Raw genomic sequence first — 19,716 nt, forward strand, 5'->3', positions numbered from 1 at the left:
TATACTACTTAATTAAAAATACATCTACGGAAGAATCAGTAATTTATTAATATATTATATGTTACATATATATTTTTTAATCTCCACTATACTTGCATAATAGCTGCAATTTTGATGCCAACGTGGATTTAGGTTTTCTTAAATATCCGTAGGAACTCTTTGATTTTTCGGGATAAAGTATTCTATGTCCATTCCCAGGATGCAAACTATTTCTGTGCCGATCAATAATAGAATAGCGGTTGAGCCGTGTCAAAAGGTAACAAACATACAAGGTTATACTTTCACATATCTTATAATATTCGAATAAACATAATATTAGTCTAGCCATTCAACGAGGTAACGCAGTCAGCGTTCTGGGCACCCTGCCTCGTTACAGTGATTTGAATGACATTTTTGTTTTGTTTTTATCTTGTATTTATAGTATTTGTGAATATTGTCATTGAATATTAGTATAATAAGTAAACGTTGATATTAAATTATACAAATCCTTTAAGCAACAAAACTTTTAAAAAATTAAATGAATAAATAAAATATACAAGCATGGCTTAAATATTTCCGCGTCATAATTAGGAACGTAATTACATAGCCGAGAGGCGTGAGAAAATTCTATCTTAAAAAAAAAAGAAGAAAAGCATTGTAAAGTGTCGAGGGCCGAGGCTCATTGTGCCTGAGGTTTTCATGGCTATCTAATCGCAATCCGCGGGAATGCTTGAAAAAACAAACGTAAGGACAAAATATAATATACTAGAGGATGCCCGCGACTTCGTCCGCGTGGATTTAGATTTTTATAGATCCCGTGGGAACTGTTTGATTTTCCGGCATAAAAAGTTGCCTATTTCGATTATAGGAACGCAAGCTACTACGGTACCAAATTTCATACAAATCGGTTAAGTGGATGGGTCTTTAGGAATCCCGCAGGAACTCTTTGATTTTCCGGGATAAAAAGTAACCTATGTCCGTCCCCGGGATATAAGCTAACCCTGTACCAAATTTTGTCAGAATCGGTTACACTGTTGGGCCGTGAAAAGGTAACAGACAGAGAGACAGACACACAGACACACTTTCGCATTTATAATATTAGTATGGATAATATTGTAATATATAATTATCCTATGTATCTCGATTGTATTTCCTTTACTTATTGTATTATTCTATTTTTTTTTTGTCGCGTTTAATATATTATAATAGAAATATAAATCTATGAATATAATAAAAGCTTAAAAATGGTAACAACGTGTTGTAATAAAATCAGTTTTTACTTGATTTCCTATTTTAATCGATAGATCGTGCTGTCGATGTCGTCGTAATCGGCCATTTTTAACCTCCGACCCAAAAAGAGGGGTGTTATAAGTTTGACGGGTGTATCTGTCTGTGGCATCGTAGGTCCTAAACTAATTAACCGATCTTAATTTAGTTTTTTTTTGTTTGATAGGTAGCTTGATCGAGAGTGATTAGCTATAATCCAAGAAAATCGGTTCAGCCGTTTGAAAGATATCAGCTCTTTTCTAGTTACTGTAACCTTCGTCTTGTCGGGGTTGTTATAAATTTTTAATTTACACTTGTAATAAAACTCCATTTTTACTAAGGGTGTCGCTTATAAGATTTTTACTAGAATTACAAAACAGAATTGACACCGATGGTCTCTGAAAATAGTTTCTTGTAGTTCGGACGAGGTCGCGGGCGTCATCTAGTTGTAAGCATATAAAGCCATATCATTTCATCAATCCAAACGCTACTTATTAGGTAAATCAAACTTGAATTTAAACAAAAACCGATGATATAGAATAGCGAAAAGAAAAAACCCCATTTATTGGATTCTTGGGAGTTGACCTTGCTTTTAAATACTAAATACCTAGTATCGATTTCTTGTCTCTTTTTAAAATTTTATGTAGATAGGTAATAAGGAAACAACCGTACAATATAGTTATATATTTCGAGTGGTGTAATATTATAAACGTTGGAAAATTCCATATGGATCCAAACTGGTTCTTTTTTGCCTAAAAAAGCTATTTTTCTGTTGTGTTTTTATATTTAAAAAAATATAATTACTCCACGAAAACTCTCTTGGTTTTTTGTTCCAAAGCTATTATATATATTATATAATATATATAATAGCTTATATATATATATATAATATAGCTTGTATGAAAAATGCAAAATTCATCTTGTATATCACACTAACATTATAAAGGCGAAAGTTTGCTCCTTCACGCAAAAACTACTGGACGGATTTGGCTGAAATTTGGAATGAAGATAGATAATATCCTGGATTAGCACATAGGCTACTTTTTATCCCGGAACATCAAAGAGTTCCCACGGGATTTCAAAAAACCTAAATCCACGCGGACGAAGTCGCGGGCATCGGCTAGTAGTATATAAAGGTATACCTGCCTGCCCGCAATACTAATAACTACTTAGTATAATAATTATATTATTGCATTGTATACGCACCTCGCTGTATATGCATTACGCATACTTATTTATTTCTCTTGTCATAAACTCATACCTAGCGTAAATAATATGGTTTTAGAAACTAAGTATAAATCAAAGTCAAAAGTCAAAGTCAAAATCATAAATTTCAAAGTAGGTACAATTGTACTCCTTTTGATGGTCGAAATTGTTTTTGTACGATATAGTGGTGATAATAATTAATTACGTAACTTAAAACTAAAGCTACGAGCTAAATTTATAACTATTCTTACATTTCAACTTTCCTTCTTATATCATATTTCTTATTTGTATTCACGTCTAAACATTATAATATTAAGTTCCTATTACATCATTCTTTTCTAGTTATAATTTCTACTTATATAACACAGATGATAACTTAGTTTACAGTAATTCGTAAAGGTTAACTGGTACTGCATATTATTTAAATAATATGTATTTACATCAACATGTGATATTATAATTTGAATATAATCATATGATGCTTATATTATTTTATGTTCTCCGTGTTATCTATATAATAATAGATTTATAATATTGATCTTAAAATCCGGTTCATAGATTATACGGCTATTACGACATAAAATTAATTTTATACTTAAAAAAAGGTGTGTCTTATTGATAATTCATTTATGTTATCTTTTTTTATTTTACAAGTAATTTATTTGGCTTCTATAAAAATGTAGTGATTTGAGCGCGTTGATGTCTATTTGCTCACATTTTTCCTTATATTAGCTTATTCAAAATGTAATTTTCATTTTATTTTTATTAGCAAAACTTGAATCTAATTTAATCTAATCTTGAATCTGATGTATGATTAATTCAGAAAAATATATAATTTATATCTGAAAATCACAATGGTGGTTTTTAGATTTGACTTTTACAAAAATGTAGTTTTGAGTGCGTTGATTGCTCTCATTTTTACATAAAGCGTATTTAAAAAAATAAAATTTATTTAGCTTATTTTTATTTTTATAAATACAACTTTAATCTAATGTAATGTTATATATGATTAATTCGAAAAAAATTAATAATTTATATCTGAAAATCGGAATTGTGATTTTGGAAACTTAGACTTTTCATAGAATCGTAGTCTGGTTCTCATTTGAACATCAACAATCAAGCTGAATTAAATTTTGTAGACATTGTAGACACGGCCGCAAGCAATTTCACCCTCACCGCCTGGGTGCCTGGTGCACTTCGACCGCGCCTGTTGTGCCAGATCCTTTTTTCCACGCACATACAAAGTGCGGACTCAACTCCCACTGGCGGTGTTCCCACTAGATTACAATGTGAGGTTATTCAAGACCAACAAATTCCTGAAAGGCCGGCAACTCATCGGCGCGGCGCGGTACTCTGGTGCTGCAAAAGTTCATGGACGGCGGCAATCACTTAACATCAGGTGACCCGCCTGCTCGTTTGAGTTCAAGCGTAGAGTTTCGCGGGTTCAAAGATTTACCTATATACAAATTTTTGAGCCAGCATAACTTTGAAACTACACATTTTTACGGAAATCTAACAAACTACTGACACATACTTATTTGTTTCCAAAACCTGTCTACAAAATTTCATTGTGTTTGACAAACAAACTACGCTTGAATGGAAAGCTATGGGTAGCGCGCTAGGGTTACTTCTCTTAAAGCCTTATTCATTAGATACGCCTACATGAGTTCACCGAACTCTATCGCAAGTGACCGATATTTGTGTGACCTCGGTGTCCTCGGCAAAAGAAAGGTAAACAATGACTGTGTCGTAGGATGAATGATACGCGACGCGACGGGAAATCGTGCGAAGTGCGAGCTAACAAACACTTTACAGTTTACTCGTCACTTATCACCCGTAGCTTTACAAACATTGGACCAAGAGCTGGTTAAAATTTTGAAGAGGGGCTTGATATAGGTGATTCTCCTAAGTTATAGGTATTGAAAATTAGATCTGCCAACTAGTCCATGGTGATTTTACAATTTAAAAATGTTAGATGGTATTGAGTAAGAGTTAATGATGATGTAAGTATTCATCTATTTCTAATTTTTATAATGTTTACCAATACCTAATTGGGGGACATTTCCAAATATTTTTAAATACACCTGCCTACCTATGCATAAAATCTAGTCAGAATTATTATATCTAATCAATTTAGCTTGACAAATGTTACACCATATAGGTAATACGACTTAGTAAAACAAGCGCTGTCAAGTTAAAATTTTCATTAAGTTTTTCTGATACGTTTGCGAAAAAAGATGGCAAGTTGCAGCTTTAGTCTGCCATACTCTGGGAATAGCTATAGTTAACTAACATTCAGCTTTATCAAGCACCTCCTCACAAAATCCTATGCTCTCTCGAACTATATTGTATGTGCAGTGATTCATGCTGTCAAAGTGTAAGTAGGTGTAACTGTACAAGTGTGACATTTTGCCTTTACAATTATTAATACTTGTAAACTGTGTACACTTATTATTAGTATAATTAAGAAGAGTGATTTGTTTGAGTGATTTGAAAGAAATCACGACCAACCGAAAGGTTGGTCGTGATTTCTTTTACTTGTCTCTTTTGTGCTGTATTTACATTCTACACTGCTTTCTCTACCTGCACATACCTATATAAAAATAAAAGTCCTGACTCATTGACTGACTCATCAATGCTCAACTCTTTACACCATGCATACTGCATTGGCAGCGGCCTTAATATTAAACTTATAATATAGACCATTATAATCGTTCTTCGAATTAGAAAAATCCACGAGAGACGATTTTTAAAACCAAAATCCACGCGGGTGAAATGAGGTAGTATATATAGGTTATAAAGTTGATGAAACTTATTCATTACAATGGTTAAACAAGCCACTTTGAACTCTGCGACGAGTGGTTAACCAAAATTGGGTCGGTTCAAAGACATTTAACCGTACATTGTATAATTTATACAGCGATGTGCACTTTATATTTATTGCAAGCCAATCGTATGTGCAAGGTTATTTACAGCCAACCACAGACACGTGAGCAAAACCGCAAGCTGTAGCTAGGCATGAGTACAGTTGTCAGCAAAATGAATGTTTCTTGATAGGCAACCGAGGTGACGGTAAAATGTATTTTAGTAATTAGTAAATACTAGCCGATGCACGCAACTTCACCCGCGTGGATTTAGGTTTTTCGAAATCCCGTGGGAACTCTTTGATTTTCCGGGATAAAAAGTAGCCTATGTGCTAATCCAGGATATTATTTATCTCCATTCCAAATTTCAGCCAAATCCGTCCAGTAGTTTTTGCGTGAAGGAGTAACACACACACACACATACACACAAACTTTCGCCTTTATAATATTAGTGTGATTCAGGCTGAGATTTATAGAGCACACTTTGACTTTGCTCAGACTTAGTTTCAGTTAAAACGAGACAGATGTATGCCAGCTATAATAAGGCTGTCTCGTTTTATCAGTGTCTCAAGTCTGAGCAAAGTCAACAAGTCTGAGCAAAGTCAAAGTGCGCCCTATAGATCTCAACCTCAGCACTTCGTTGGTCTAGTTGTTAGCATGTCTGCAGGTGATGAGGTCCTGGGTTGGATTCCCGGGTCGGGCCAAAAAACTTGCTAGGTATTGGAATTTTTAGTTAAGAAATTCTCAATATCTACAAGCCCGTAGTTTGGAATTTGGCGGTGTTTTACCTACGTAGTTAGGGACCTATGTTGAAAGGTCGTCGTGGTCGTCATAGGCGAAGGTCTACTGTGTCTCTCTTCATACTGTGGCATTAGCCAGTAGGTAATAAATTATGTAAAAGCTCTCTCAAAACATTTATTCAATGTCGACACTTTCCTAATCATACGAGTATGTAAATGTGATTGGGAAATGAACGGAATTCGTTTTCAACATTTCAATATATTATTTGTAGTATATTATTAAATTCCTCAGTGCTCGAAGACGAAAGTCTTTAACCAGTGTGTCCTTCCCGTCATCACCTATGGTGTTGAAACGTGCACACTGACAAACGGACTTGTCCATAAAAAAGTCGCTCAACGATCTATGGAGAAGCATATATTAGGACTTTACCTGGGGGGATGAGACCCGAAATGAGGAGATCATGTCAGAGAGAATACGAAAATAACTAATTATCTCTAGCGTCCGATGAAGGCCGCAATGCCGCAAAGGGATTTTTAACCCCCGACCCAAAAAATAGGGGTGTTATAAGTTTGACGTGTGTATCTGTGTATCTGTCTGTGGCATCGTAGCTCCTAAACTAATGAACCAATTTTAATTTAGTGTATTTTGTTTGAAAGGTGGCTTGATCTAGAGTGTTCTTAGCTATAATTCAAGAAAATCGGTTCAGCTATTTGAAAGTTATCAGCTCTTTTCTAGTTACTGTAACCTTCACTTGTCGGGAGTGTTATAAATTTTTAATTTACACTTGTATTGTTATACAGATTTAATTTAAACCTAGGTAGGTATCAGGATTAAATTTTTATGGTTTCCAAGTTTATTATAAAGGTTCACAAGTACCTGCTACGTCATATGAATGATAAGAAACGGTCAACAAAATATGTAATTCACTTAAAATGTAAATATTAAATCTTTACCGTAAAAGTTAATTTAAATAAGTAAATATTATAACAACTTTTATAAGTGTCAGTTAATGTGTTAATGACTAGAACTATTAATTTTTAATTACTATTTTTTTTTAATAAGTGTGATAAAAAGCCACTTATCATAACCGATGCTAACTGTACTTGCAGTAAATAAGTTTATTTTGCGGCGCTCTAATTTGTAATTTATTAGTTTAGAATAGACAAACACAATTAGTTTGCGTAATCAAAGAACGAGTAGGTCTGTGTCTGTACGATGCATTACAGTACAGGTTATCTATAGACTTGAAGCTAATATTTCGTCGATTGGCGATTTAATATAGGTAATAATATTATATTATGTTAATATTGTTAATTTTAGAAGAGTATTTTTAATACAACACTTAATATACAACAAAATAAAACGCAACTTTTACAGATTGTTCAGGTGTCAAAGATTCCAATTTTCAGTAAGTAAGTAAATACTACCTATACCTTGTTCTGGGAGTCGAGCTTAACATAGGGGGTCTCTCTTGGTCAATTGTATTAAAGTGAAAAGGACGCACTATTAATGGTGAAAATGACACTTTATAGACCTAGATAATATTTACCTACATATACAAAGAAAGATTATGCTTTCATTCAACTTTTTAACCGACTTCCAAAAAAGGAGGAAGTTCTCAATTCGTCGGAATCTTTTTTTTTAAGGCTCAATAGTAATAGTAATTGTTGAGGTATGAGCCTACTTGATGAGCCATAGAAACTTCATAACTCTACCTACCGTACCGTGAAGCGACACTTTCCGGAGTGATGTCATGTAGAAACCAATTATGGAGTACGACTTTAGAATTTAAGATTAGTACCTACTCATACCTACATAACACAAAGTGTAATCAGAACACTAGCAAAAGCGAAGACAGGTGATAGTACTGATGATTACTGATAAGATACCATAAACAAACTACGAAAAATAAAATAAAAATCTATATTGTTTTAAAAGTTCACAATATATTGCAAATAAAACATCTGACTGACGCTAGGGGTCAAGGAACGTTCCGTAAATAGGTCACTCGAAGTCAATTCCGCGTCGAAGGACATTGGCCCGAGTTTTGCACGCTATACAATGCGGGTTTGAAAAATACTAAATCACTAAAATTACAAGAAAAGGCAAATGGTTATTGGCATTGGATTGTGTTAAGGTTTTTTTTTTTTAATTATATAGACTAGCGCTTGGCTGCAATCAGACCTGCTAGCAAGTGATGATGCAGCCTAAGATAGAGCGCGCTTGCCTAGAAGTTGCCTATTCACTCTTGACTTGAAGGTACCCATATTATAGGTGGAAGGGAAAACTGACGCCGGAAGGGCGTTCCATATCCTAGCGGTTCGAATTAGGTAGTATAATAATAACGCTAAGATTTTGCTAGCGCTCTGGTTACACCCTGTGTATCGGTCATAATGCATCTCATAAGCTACTGGCTCAAAAGGCTTAGTCCGCTTAAGTCTTCGATATTTTAACGTCGATTTTAGAATACTTACTAATACTTATTTAAGTAGAGTAAACAAAAATCTTTCAACATTGAACATTGCCCGAAAAGATTTTGTTCTGGCACAAACAAGATTGTACCTATAGCCCGGTCAAATTAAACCAAAAACCAAGAGTGAAATTACATAAATTCCTTTTTGTAAAATTTTCGGCTTGTTGGGAATTTATGTAGTACCGGGCTACTAAGTAGGTATGTAATCTTATTACGAGTAAGTAAGTAATAAACGTAATTTTAATGTAGGTATATGCTAAAGCAGGAAACTGTGATATAAATAAAAACTTTTGCGCAGAATCAAACCGGCCATACACGGATGATTCCAGTTCAAGTTCTCAAAACAGTTCATTTGCTACCTATTAGAGCGATCGACGATAAAATCTACATCCATACTTCCATACTAATTTTGTGAATGCAAAAGTGAGTTTGTCTGTCTGTATGTGTGTCTATCTATTGGTATATCCACCGGAGAAAAATTCCACCTGGGCAAAGCCAGGGCTGGTCAGCTTAGTTAGCAACATAGCAGCCCCGCTCTGCTTATAATGTAACCGGTCTTATGACTGCAGCAAAGATATCATGTCTGTAATTTATTTTTTGTCTCCGATATCAAACAAGTGCTCCGCCTATATTACGTTTCCTGACTGTGTATTAGTTTTTTGCCTTGATCTTAACAGAGCTACTTAGTTAGTATTTATATGTATTGAAAGATCATTCTAATTATATTTTATAGCTTTTTAGCTTCTCCAGATGCTATTTTATGCAATAAAAAATGCGCTATTAGATTTTTACATACCTAGACGTCTTAAGAATGCAGCAAAGATATCATGTAGCTATATAATTTATTTTTTGTTTTAGATTTCAAAGAAGTGTTCCGCGTGTAAAATGTTTCCTGACTGTGTATTCGTTTTTGCCTTGATCTTATGAGAGCTAGCTCGTATATTAAAAGATCATTCTAATTATTAAGATTTTTAACTCTATCGTACTACGGTTTTCGTCGCCTCAACCTTGGGACTCTAATGTCTATCCGTTTTTTAAAGTTCCGTATCTCAAAAGGAAAAACGGAACCCTTATAGGATCACTTTGTTGTCTGTCTGTCTGTCTGTCCGTCGTGTCTGTTAAGAAACCTATAGGGTACTTCCCGTTGACCTAGAATCATGAAATTCGGTAAGTAGGTAGGACTTATAGCACAAGTACAGGAATAAATCTGAAAACCGCGAATTTGTGGTTACATCATTAAAAAAAATATTAAAATGTGTTTCAATTTTCAAAATAAGATAACTATATCAAGTGGGGTATCATATGAAAGGCCTGTACATCCTAAAACAGATTTTTATTTATTTTTATGTATAATACCCGAGTACGGAACCCTCAGTGCCGCGAGTCTGACTCGCACTTGGCCGGTTTTTTCGAACTATCTGTCCTGCCCATTACCAATTCATCTTGGCAACCTGCTGAACTATGCCGATTACTCTGATTCTTTTACGGATCTCCTCATTTCAGATTTGATCACGTACAGAGACTCCAAGAATAGTTCTCTTGATCGCCTGCTGAACGACTCTGACCTTATGATATGACGCTTAATGAAATGCCGTGGGTAAAATCAACACAATGTGCAATATTCCAACGATTCTATTATTACAATTAGCCCGCAGATGTTTATAATTAAAAAGTGAAATGTTCTAGAAATCTGGATTCCCGCAGTTTAGCAACCGTCACTATGCGGGCATTGTTTACATTTTCACTAGAGACCCGCTACGTGACACAGATAACACAAGGTCAAGCGATGAGTGTTTAAGTATTCTATGCGCGGTTCATCAATAAGCTGATACGATTTATAGGAAAACTTTCTTAGAAAACCACTTACTCACCATTAAGTCATAGACTAGAACTTCCTACAGCGAAGCGGATTGGAATGCTATCCCATATCCTGAATAACTGATGAACTCATGAACTCCCTTTCTTCTGTTTTAGTTTTACTAAGAAAACTAATAAAATTAATAAGATCTGCTTTCAGTAGGTACCTACTTAGTCGTTAATCTGCTTCCCAAACTCTAACCAATGAGAGTAAAGAGTAAATGTTGAACTGTTATATCAATAGGTACCTATTACCTAATAATAAAATAATGATTAGAACCACCTAGGGCTATAATAAAATTGGAATTGAATTATGTGAAGGTCTTAACACCTATATGGCTATATCATCATGTTATTTTTTTGCGTTTAATTCTTTTGATGGTTCCAATAAAGTAAAATAAAAACAAAACAGCGCCAAAGCTAGATAGACCGTACAAGAATTTACGACATTATCGTTTTGCTATCGGTCAAGGCTATCGATTAAAAAAAAATTCAAAATTCAAAATTCAAAATGTTTTTATTCAATTAGACTTTTACAAGTTCTTTCGAATCGTCAAAAGCATCTACCACTGGTTCGGAATGCCTTTCCTACCGAGAAGAACCAGCAAGAAACTCGGCGGTTGCTCTTTTCAAAGATTTGATATACAATATTATGCCATGTATAAAAGCAATTGAAGTCCTGCGCATTGCTGGAGCGAATCGAAGTTCAAATCCACGCTTTTTTATCATTTACATAATCTTCGATAGTATAATATGCTTTTCTCAGGAGCATATTTTTAATAGATTTTTTGAACCTGTGTAAAGGCAAGTCCAAAATTGACTGAGGAATTTTGTTATAGAAGATTATACCCATTCCCACAAATGACTTTTGGACCTTCCTGAGACGGAGCGTAGGAGTCGCAAGCCTGTTACGGTGTCTAGTCAGCCTGTTGTGTAGATCGCCAACCTTCTTGTAACTAAGAATATTTTGTCTTACAAAAATTATGTTGTTGTAAATATATTGAGAGGCTACGGTAAGGATACCTATTTCCTTAAATTTTTCTCGAAGTGAATCGCGTGGTTTTAAGTTATAAATTGCGCGTAATGCCCTTTTCTGTAATACAAAAATTCTCCCAATATCTGCCATTACTTTGGCAGAGTAGGTATAACCGACAGCTAAATGGGTTGCGAAGCTGAAATTGTAATGGACAAGGCACAGAGTTCGAAGAACCAATAGATGCTGGGATCCCAAAGTGCTGGAATGGAGACCTCAACTTTAAGAGGGCTCTCTCCGTCACTCGCTTCATACAAACGTAGTTCCAATTTCATTTGAATATTAAGCAACCAAAGTCCATGAAATTTTGAAGACATATTCTAGAAACTAATATCTATGTCTGTGGTGTTTTAGATTTTTCTACAAGTGTAAATTAAAAATTTATAACACCCCCGACGATCCAAAGTATTTGAGTTTTCCAAAACATCATTTTCAAATAAATAATTATGTATTTAGGCAACGTCCATCTTGACAGCTTGACATTTGTCAATTGACATAATATTAAGAACCTAACGATTATCTAACCTTCTTTTCAACAAGAAAACTAGAAAAGAGCTGATAACTCTTAAACGGCTGAACCAATTTTTTTGGATTATAGCTAAGAACACTCTCGATCAAGCCACCTTTCAAACAAAAAAACTAAATTAAAATCGGTTCATTCGTTTAGGCGCTACGATGCCACAGACAGATACACAGATACACAGATACACAGATACACAGATACACAGATACACAGATACACAGACACACAGACACACAGATACACAGATACACACGTCAAACTTATAACACCCCTCTTTTTGGGTCGGGGGTTAAAAAATATGTAGTTTTAAAATTACAGGGGCTCAAAGATTTTTATGAAAATTTTTAAGACCGCGTAACTTTGAAACCGAATATTTTAACAGAAATCTGGAAAACCACAGACATAGATATTAGTTTCTAGAATATGTCTGCAAAATTTCATGGACTTTGGTTGCTTAATATTCAAATGAAATTGGAACTACGATTGTATGAAACGAGTGACGGAGAGAGCCCTGTTAAGGCGCAACTTTCAAACGAATCGCAGGGAGCCGCTGGATTCAGGTAGTGCTAGACCGTGGCGTTTGGAAATTCCTAAACGAGACCTAAATCCCTGCAAATTATAAGAATCCAATAAAAAAAGCAAGTATTTATACGGCGCGGAATTATGAATATATAATATTAGACATAATATTATTATCATAATATTTATCTCATTGTTCTTTCACAAACAGTTCTGCTTTAAGGTCAAGTTTAATAACTTAACGTAATAATCAGTGGTTTTGGGCAAGTTTACAGACACGCTGTAATTATAAGTCTTTAGGTTAATTTTTCTTAATTAGTTTCGTAATTACAGGTATAAATTAATTCAAATAATTAAATCTCATATTCTACCTATTTGTATTTTTAGGGTTCCGTACCTCAAAAGGAAAAACGGAACCATTATAGGATCACTTTGTTGTCTGTCTGTCTGGCCGTCCGTCCGTCGTGTCTGTCAAGAAAACCTATAGGGTACTTCCCGTTGACCTAGAACCATGAAATTTGGGAGATAGGTAGGTCTTATAGCACAAGTAAAGGAATAATTCCGAAAACCATGAATTTGTGGTTACATCATTAAAAAAAAAGTTAAAATGTGTTTAAAACAAAGTAAGATAACTATATCAAGTAGAGTATCATAATGAAAGGGCTTTACCAGTACATTCTAAAACTGATTTTTATTTATTTTTATGCATAATAGTTTTTGATTTATCGTGCAAAATTACGAAAAAATACCCGAGTACGGAACCCTCGGTGCGCGAGTCAGACTCGCACTTGGCCGGTTTTTTAAAAGTTACCAGAATGTTCAAATGTGTTTTGTTAATTTATTAGGTAAGTTTCTGTTTACTTAAATGGCTTTTATCACAAAACATACGTATTTTCTAGCAAAAAAGGTATTTATAGTAGCTGAAGTGATTAATACATTGAAATCAGCACTCAAGGCCGGAAGACACCATGCGTGACATTGCAACGTTGTTGTAACTAAGTAAGTGGCACGGCAAAATTTACTGTGGTAGATTAGTTATAGCCCTTTAACAGACTTGAAGTCTTCTTCAAACTATTCCTTCCTTCCTTCATTAATTTCTATGCCTTCCTCTTCTTCACCCTTTTATCCCAATAATTGCCATAGCCCGCTTTTCTAAAAGGCCTTTTCCACTTAGCTTCTTCTAACTGATTTGATCAGGAAACCTGTCTGCTTCCAACTAAGGAGACTAAAAGTAAATTAAAATCGCACCAGTAGACATAATAACATTGCACATAAAACTTTGGGGTAAACAAGCAATTTTTCAAATAGGATATTTGTATCAAAATTATCGTGAAAGTGGTGGTTGTCAGGCTGAGTACGCATTTGTGTTTTACGCAAAAGGTTTGTAAAAATGTTCTCCTAACTAAACTAAAGACCATGATAATATATGGTGCCGACAGACATACCTATGGTTCATCTAACTGTTACTAATATGGAGCTAGCCAGAAGCCTATCATTACCTAACTCGATCAAAATCGAAGGTAGTTAGAACATAGCTCGGCTTCAACAAGTAGCAAATCTTGTACAAAAGCAAAACCGGTACTCAGAAAAGCCGGAACGACAAAATATACGAGCACAATATACATCCCCTCTTCCGATGTAAGTGATTAACTTTCACGACTTCACAAGCATCCACGATTTCGCCAATGAACAAGAAATAATATAACTGGACTGGAACTTTTTGACATGATTACATAGGCGATGTTACGTATTTTGCTGTGGTTTTTAGGGTTCTGTATCCGAACGGGACCCTATTATTAAGCCTCCGCTGTCCGCCCATCCGTCCGTCTGTCCGTCTGTCCGCCCGTCTGTCTGTCGGCGGGCTGTATCTTGTGAATCGTAGGAGATAGAGAATTGAAATTTTCACACAAAGTGTATTTCTATTGCCGCTATAACAACAAAATAATAAAAATTTCAAAGCGACCGCGATGTTTAAAAAGTGTTATTTCTTATACGATGGTACGGAACCCTTAGAGTGCGAGTCCGATTCGCACTTGGCTGGGTTTTCTTATTCTTAACTTATGTTGTATTGTTAAGATGACAAATCTATCATAATAAAGTCAAAATGTAGTAATTTAAGAATTAGGTTAAAATCATTATTGTAATCTGTTTTGGTTGTCAATAAATAAATAAATAAATAAGATACCTATCATTTAATAGAAAATATGATAACTATGATATTAAATAAAATAATGATATTATAATATGATAAATATGATAGTCTAGTGGTTGACGGGTTTACTGTTTGAGGGGGTTCTAGGTAGTACCACTATCCTTTAGCGGTCGTCATTATTAAGAACCGAAAGCGCTAACTGCATGCAACCATCTAGGTTAATAATCTTTGATTAGAAAAGTTCAGTGGCAATAGTAGGTTACCTTAATTAATTTTACCTACCAACTTCTTGTTAACTATTGACGACGGCCAGTGGTACCGTTTAAATTAATTAATACCTATGATAAGTAGTAAAGCTTATGATAGGATATAAATTCGCAGACACGCTTTCTTCTCGGTTCATTATCGCCTGATTATTTATGTATATTGCATTAAACAAGTTTTTATGTTAATTTAGCTAACTGTGATTATATTGTTTTAATTTTTATTGCTGTATTTGTGAAAGCTTGAAAAATTACAACATTAACTTATTCTCTCAAATATTGGGTAGCAAACGGCAGTTTTATTGATTAAAATAAAAAATTGGTTGTCTGTAAAGTCGGTTTACTGACGATAGTTGTCGATTCGAGAAAGGCCGATTGTGCTTCTTTGTCACTCGTTCCGCGCTCTCGCTTGCACTTCAAGCCTTACATGGAACGCCTCAGAGCGAGGTAACGCCGCATGAGTCATGTTTTTTCGTGCGTGCTGCCGGCTCTATCGAATTATAAGACGTTGTCACGTCAAAAGATTGTCAGCTAAGATTTTATCTGCGTTCTAATTGATCTGTAGACATTGGAACGCTTTACTTGAATTAATACTGTTATTATCATGTTATTATACTATCCTATACAAACATATGTAAATATAATTTATTTAGATGTTTGTACCCATTCTAACATCGATCGCCTCCTATAATATTATCAAGTATTTGCGTTGCATTCTAAATCAAATTCTAAAATCAATTAAGTACCTATCTACATAATATTAATTTTGTGGTGTAAAATAAAAGTATATTCGTTAATCATTAATAGAACTCTAAGCTCCTGAATTTTTAGACAGATCGATATAATATAATTGACCCTTCAAAAAGAAACTGATATTCGGATTGTAATAGGTAGCTGGTAGGTACCTAATTATAAAACAATATTAATAAAGTTATTTAAATGAGTTGTATTTTATCATTTACTATGATTTGATTAGAATAAAAGAAACCAGTTTCAGCAATACTATCGACAAAATGAATTCAAAGCGTGGTTGAGGTTGTAATATGGAGAACCTGTTACTGATACTAATAAACGAGCGGAGAAGGTTCAACGTCTCTTGGATTTCGTAACAAGGAGATATCAATAAGCTCCGAACGTATTTAATCGCACGGGAAGAAGCTTGGGACTTATTGAAGCTGGCACGAGGAAATAGTTCCAATACGTAGAGGTTTCCTGAGAATTTATGAGAATGGATTCATGAGAAACACTCATATAATAAATAATATTATGAGTTTCTCAAGAAATTATATATAAGAGGTAAGGTTTGTAAGTTTGGATGAAGGGGTCTATGCTGCGATTCTAAAAATTCTTTCACTGATAGCTACATTACTCCCATAATAATACCTAGCCTACTATAAATTACGCGAACGAAGTCACAGGTAAAACAAGTTGATCTATAAATGGAGAACTGGGAACTATTATTACAACAACTATTCTGTTTATAAATTAAGACAGACTACTGTCTATGGTAGTATCTTAGAATTTGTTTTCGTTGAGAAGTAAACCTTTGACGGTGGTTAGTGGTGGTAGTGGTGGTACTCTAACGCTATCGCTTGGTGGCACGGCGTTACCTGTAGAGTTGTAACTAACCACGGCCGAAACCGTCCACCAGACAAGACCTGAGCCAGTTTAGAACAACAACTCTTTTAAAAGCATCCAAGAGACGTTCTCAATATTCTCATTTCTATTTTATACTCTTCGGAAGTTTATTTATTAAAATAAACCCTTGACTCAACATCATATTAGTAATCTTCGCGCGACCTTGTCATATTGAAATTTTGCACTTTAAAATATGTGAATGCTTCATTGTGAAATACACGATAAATTTGAATACGAAACAGTTTTGATTTTACGAATTAGCCCATTCTAAAACATTTCGTTGAAGGATTTTTCTAAATCGAGAATCTTGCTTCATTAGTCATTACTTACAAGAACTCGGCATCGAACATTGATTTTCTTATGTATTATGCCTATACTAAACTTTAATCAAGCAGTACACATGGAAAGTATTCTATAGAATAATATAATGGGTGACCTTTCTATCTTTTACGGAAACGCAAGGGTTGTGAGTCGTGACATAAAATTATTGCCCTCGATATTTCCTATATTACCTAATATGATTGGTTTACAGATAATGCCATTATTATATAAATCATAAGATAGGTTCTCTGGTTCCAGATGTACACATATCCAGACAAAATATAAAAAAAAAACCGGCCAAGTGCGAGTCAGATTCGCGCACTGAGGGTTCCTTACTCGGGTATTTTTTCGACATTTACGACATGCACGATAAATCAAAAACTATAATGCGTAAAAATAAATAAAAATCTGTTTAAGAATGTACAGTTAAAGCCCTTTCATATACCCCACTTACTTACTTTGAAAATTTAATTTTTTGTGTTCGTCCGTCTAGTATATTTTGAATGAATATGAGAAACTTTATGGGATGTGAGCCTTTCAGACCCTATATAATATAATGGCTTAAAATTGCATGTAATAATTTTATTAATCTTCGTGAAGTAGGTAAGGATTTGTCTAAATGTGATCAAAATTCATTATGTAGTATGAAAAACATCGTGTAAACCACATAATTATTGTAGGTAAGTTTTCAAAACTTGTAAAAAATTTGTCTTATTAGGTAGGTACTCGTACCTACCTACTTCCAAATGTTTTTGCGTGATGCACAAACAGTAAACGTACTATAATTACATACATACATGCAATATATTAAAATTTTATAATAGTAGGGATTTATGTCCATCTGGAGTTTTTGTATTTGGATATTTAATACCGGTTTTTTCTCACGTTAGCTAACTAATTAAACTTGAACTTAAGATAAAATTGTTAATTTTCCTTATAGCAATTTTGACACCTTTTGCATATGAAATTATATGGTTTTCGCATTTTGATTTATTGGAATTTAAACATCCATCTATAAATATCTACGTCATATTTTTGGAATATTGGGATTATCCCGCCGACTTTTTGTGGGTTTCTTCTCTGATGAGGAGTTTGTATACCCTTCGATAGGTTGACGTAACTTTGTCAGTTTTCGCCAGTTAATTTTTTTTTAAATTGAAAATGTTATACAATAAAACTTAAAGCTAGCCTTATCCAATTACTATCCAAATCATCATAAATGGTGCCAAGAATACTGGCTGCATTTCCACGCTGGCCAGTCAGGCTGATCCGTTGCGCAAAAAATGAGCCAGCCCTTCTGTTGAGGCTATTAAACGCGGTGAAATGGCTCGTAATTTTTTTTATTATTCATTTGAGATCTATTTACTTTTATTAAACTAGTGGTAAATTAAAACTAACATCATACTTGGGGTAGATATCTGACTGAATAAAAAATTGTACCTACCCAGGGCCGTTGCCAGCATTAATGTACTTTCATTTTAGTATTCTTAGAATTGTATTTGTATTGAATTTGTATTGAATTGTAATACAAAACTTCGCTTAGACTTAATATGTTATTTTTAAGTGTTAATTTTTCTAGGACGTCGGTCATTTTACGGTAAACGCTAATGATCTGTTTAGGTGCGGAAATTGTGCCAAAAACACGCTCACACACACACACACACACACTCACACACATACACAAGATGCAGGAATCCTTTATTTTATCTCGACATAAAAATTAATGCTAAAATGTTTTTCTACATGTATTTATCTAGCTCGTGTTTGTTTTGAAGCCATCGATAGGTGACAAAAAATAACAAACAAAAAATAGAGGCAAATTCTTTGATAAAATTATAATAGTGTTTAGTATGTAAATATAGATTTAATAGCCTTCTCACGCATGTCGTATATAATGATAAGATTATGCACGTATTGTAACCAAATCACTATTATAATTGGCCAAAATATATGGGTACAATGTGTGAAATGTTTTTGTTTAAAAGAAATTGACCTGGATCTCATAATTCAAATCTTTATCTGTATTTATCTATACTAAATAATAATAATGTAAATCTGAAAGTATATCTGTCTGTCTGTCTGCTATAGCTTTTAACGGCCCATCCGTTCAACCGATTTTGATGAAATTTACCACCCGGGGAAGGACATAGGCTTTTAATCCCGGAAAACCAAAGAGTCTCCACGGGATTAAAAAATCTAAATCCACATAGATGAAATTGCGGTCGTCATATAGGTACTTAATATAGGGATAGCTTGTATCCTGGAGGCGGATATAGACTACTTTTATCCCAGAAAGTTTGTTTCCACGGGATTTTTTTTAACTATATCCATTATCCACGCGATGAAGTCGCGGCCATCGCCTAGTTTATTTATTAAAATCTTTATATTTATTACTCACTTTTCAGCGCTTTTCCTTCAGGCGTGCACCTTTGTCCATTAATCAAACAGTCCACATAGTTCCTCACTAGCCGTTTACTATTAAAAAGCCCGTCTACATCTAAATAGTCATATCTCGAGTCATACTTGGGCAGTTTCCGCATCGCTTCGATATCCTGTCCCACCACTGTCAAGACACATGCACAGCACAGCACTATTAACTTCATTGTTTAAAAGTACTAAATCCTTATAAGAACCAAGAAAAAAAATACATATACTTAATAAAAAAAAAATATTTAAGCTGTCAAATTAGAATCGTTCACATATCTCGCGGGTTAAATTTCGCGCCGTTTTCGCCGCCTACATACGTGCGCGCGCGTCGATTCGCTATATTATTGTGTTGAACCAAGATCGTTCTGCCGGTATATGAAAGGTTGAATGCCTCGGATAACTCGCGTCCTGAAATGAGACAGGTTCCTTTCAAGGGCTTGTTTAGATACGTCGC

At 34.4% G+C, this 19,716-nt stretch overlaps 1 protein-coding gene across 1 annotated transcript in view; it reads right to left on the bottom strand.

The window, feature by feature from the left end:
* Positions 1-19,634, bottom strand: part of LOC123875656 — a 43,208-nt gene extending 23,574 nt beyond the window's left edge. Inside the window, exon 1 of the mRNA XM_045921617.1 lies at positions 19,234-19,634. Coding sequence (XP_045777573.1) covers positions 19,234-19,438 — 205 coding nt within the window. The 5' untranslated portion in view covers positions 19,439-19,634. The remainder of the gene's footprint in view (positions 1-19,233) is intronic.
* Between the last annotated feature and the right edge of the window lie 82 nt (positions 19,635-19,716).

The sequence above is a fragment of the Maniola jurtina genome, chromosome 20, assembly GCF_905333055.1.
Source record: "Maniola jurtina chromosome 20, ilManJurt1.1, whole genome shotgun sequence".
NCBI classification, from domain to species: Eukaryota; Metazoa; Arthropoda; class Insecta; order Lepidoptera; family Nymphalidae; genus Maniola; species Maniola jurtina.